Below are 2,884 nucleotides of genomic sequence, written 5' to 3'. Positions count from 1 at the left end.
TATTACTTAGAAATCCAGAATCACAAAAGAGAAAGTACTTTAGGACACAAAAGATCTAAGATACTTTTATGTATCTTTGTCAGTCTTTACAAGCATTCATTCTGATAACACAGTGGTGATGGAAGTACTGAGTCAGGCTTGCACAACACAGAAACTTCCTGATTATGCTACAGAGGAACATATTTATACAGCAAAAGACACTTTTCCAGCTTCCTTATCCACAAAATAAGGGACAGTGGTAAAATATCGATATGTCCTGCAAATAGCAAATGTAACAAAACAACAAAAAGCATTCAACATTTATGCAGAAGTACTGTTTTCCTCAGGGTCTCTGTCTACGAGATGAATGCTCCCCGTGATCACTGATTCCTCTTGAGCCGAGGTGTTCTCCAGCTGCTTATTTGTGCAATATGAAATGTGGCCACAAAAATACATGTAAATCCATGGGTTGGTGCAACTGTTTAAATTGCCAAGGAGCATGATAATGGTGAATGCTGAACCTAGAATGAAACAGTTAAAGGCATAACAGAGTAAATAAAGCACTTGTACAAGTAAGTAACATTTTCACAGCCTGCTGCTTTCTGGTGTACCTGCTCATCAAGTTAATCTAACAGTAGGAAATTCCCCTTTATTCCATGCAATTTGTAATTACTGAAAGTATGAAGCACACTGTATTGTATGAATTTCAGAGTAATATAGTTCCTTATTGCTCTTTTTTGGTGTAGTTAGACCAAATTTAAAAGCAATTTCTAACCTGCTATACAGATATGGATAAATACAGATAAAGGTATTGATATAAATATATGTACAGTGAGACTCAAATTTACACTGACAGAATCCTTAAAACAAGGATCAGAAGTGTTTTTTTCATCAGACAGAGCTGTTATCTTTTTTTTCTCCTTTAGTTTACATCTTTGAATTTAGAATAGGTGAACTTATATTTAAGTCACACAGAGTCTGCCTTTCACAGAGAGGCAACAGTATAAGTTTGACAAGATTAATCTTGTTTCTAACATGGTGTTCTTTGATATCTCTCACAGGCTTGCTTTTTTTGCTTCATAAACAGCTGCTTCACAACTTCTAATTTTTTCATAGTGTACTACAGAGATTTCATCAATACGACTTCAATATTCCTCCCCCCCAAAAAAAATTCAGAGGTCTTGTAATATCATCGTTCTATCCAGTAAATAAGAAATCTTTATTTTATTACTTTGAATAGTTAATTACTCCTTTTCACCTCAAGAACCCAAAATACTGCTGCTATAATATCTAAAACCTCTAAAAGTCTGAACCCCTGCTGGAGCAGATGATGCTTTTCCCTGTGCTGTTTATTAATCTTTAAATTGTTAATCACTCAAAACATACACACACGCACAAACCCCACATTTGTAGGATGTTTTGATCACAGAACACACGAAGTGCTCTGTACCTGATTAAATATAGTAGACAGTCAATCCAGGATTTTCTTTTTAATCATACTCCCCTGATCACATGTAACTTTTACACAAAAGCAAAGTGCAAATATAAAGCAACATAGCAATGTGCTAGCCTGCTATGAAGTTATGAATGAGGATGGATAGTATCTTACCTTCAGTCACGACACTGGGGAACCACACAGACCACAGCTGTGCAATAAAGAAAGGTGACCAACAGAGAACATATGCAACGACTGTCACCACTGTCATTTTTACAGTCTTGATCATAGCCTTTGAAATACAGTTCACACTGCTTGCTCGGGATGGCAGGACTTGCTTCTGACTTGCTACTTCATATCCATTCTGTTTCTTCACGTATATATTTCTTTTGATTATTTTGCAAATCTTAACCTGGCACGTGATAAGGATGGCTGAGGGAATGAAGAATATAACTACAAAAATCCAAGTCACATATGCCCTTGGGCCCCATGGCTCAATAAATTCACCCCAACATTCAAAGATACCTGGAGATATTTCAGTCTTAGAAAAAATAAATACCTGTGGTAGGCTAAGAATCAGTGATATAGACCAGCTGGTGCAAATGGGGATGTTCCAGAGGGCTCTCTTCTTTTGGAAAGTGACCATAGGGTAGCAAACTGCTTGATATCTGTCCACTGTCATGACCACTATCATATAAGTAGAGGCAAACATGCCCAGCAGTTGTAGATACTTGATAATTCTGCACAAGAAATCTGGCCCTATGAAAATGTCTGTAATATCCCATATGAGTTGAGGCAGCACTTGGAAAAAGGCTACCACTAGGTCAGCGATGCTGAGGTGAAGCATGAACACATACATCCTAGAGAGCTTCTTCCTTCTTCGCCACAGCACCAGTATGAGAATAAAATTGCCCACGGACGCTGCCAGAAATATGACCCCCAGTACAGCAATCTCTACTTGAGCTAATTGCTCATCTCTTTCTGGTCTTCCAACAGGATCTGACTGATTTGTCAAACTCAGGAATCTGTGAGGAGAAGGACTCTCGGTCTGATGTGTGTTATCCTGCATAGGAAATGAAAAATTCTTCATAGTGCACAGAAGCTACTTCCAGTAGCTGCTACTTGCGACTCAGGTTGACAGCTGTGAAGCACCGGCTAGCACACAGACCAAGCCTGGGTTCAGGTTTCGGTGTATCTGCAAGCAAATCTCCTCCTGCTTGTGCGAACTAAAGCAGTGGGACCTGGATCTTGATAAAATTCTCTCTCGTGCTGGCGTGCAAAAAGGCTTTATATAGGCTCCCAGCAGAGCCTTATGTAACTGCCGAGCCCTCGGGTAGGCTGCAGGGACCGCAGCCAATGGCAGACCGAGCCACACAATTGGGGGAAATATATAAATAAAAGGCAAACTTCAGAGGCTCGACGTAATTCAATTGCTCACTTCAGTCAAAGCCCGAACTTGTAAATAGCTGT

The 2,884-nt window shown here is 39.4% G+C and overlaps 1 protein-coding gene across 1 annotated transcript; it reads right to left on the bottom strand.

The window, feature by feature from the left end:
- Positions 1-300: 300 nt before the first annotated feature.
- LOC104127594 (arg8-vasotocin receptor) lies at positions 301-2,504 on the bottom strand. The gene is made up of 2 exons (XM_009640282.1): positions 1,589-2,504; positions 301-500 (listed from the first exon to the last, which is right to left on the bottom strand). The coding sequence occupies exons 1-2, from the start codon at positions 2,502-2,504 to the stop codon at positions 301-303; spliced, it is 1,116 nt and encodes a 371-aa protein (XP_009638577.1).
- Positions 2,505-2,884: the final 380 nt, after the last annotated feature.

Source organism: Egretta garzetta, unplaced genomic scaffold, assembly GCF_000687185.1.
Source record: "Egretta garzetta isolate BGI_Z169 unplaced genomic scaffold, ASM68718v1 scaffold656, whole genome shotgun sequence".
Taxonomy (NCBI): Eukaryota; Metazoa; Chordata; class Aves; order Pelecaniformes; family Ardeidae; genus Egretta; species Egretta garzetta.
The sequence above is the reverse complement of the archived record's forward strand: the minus strand, read 5'-3'. Positions and strand labels throughout refer to the sequence as shown.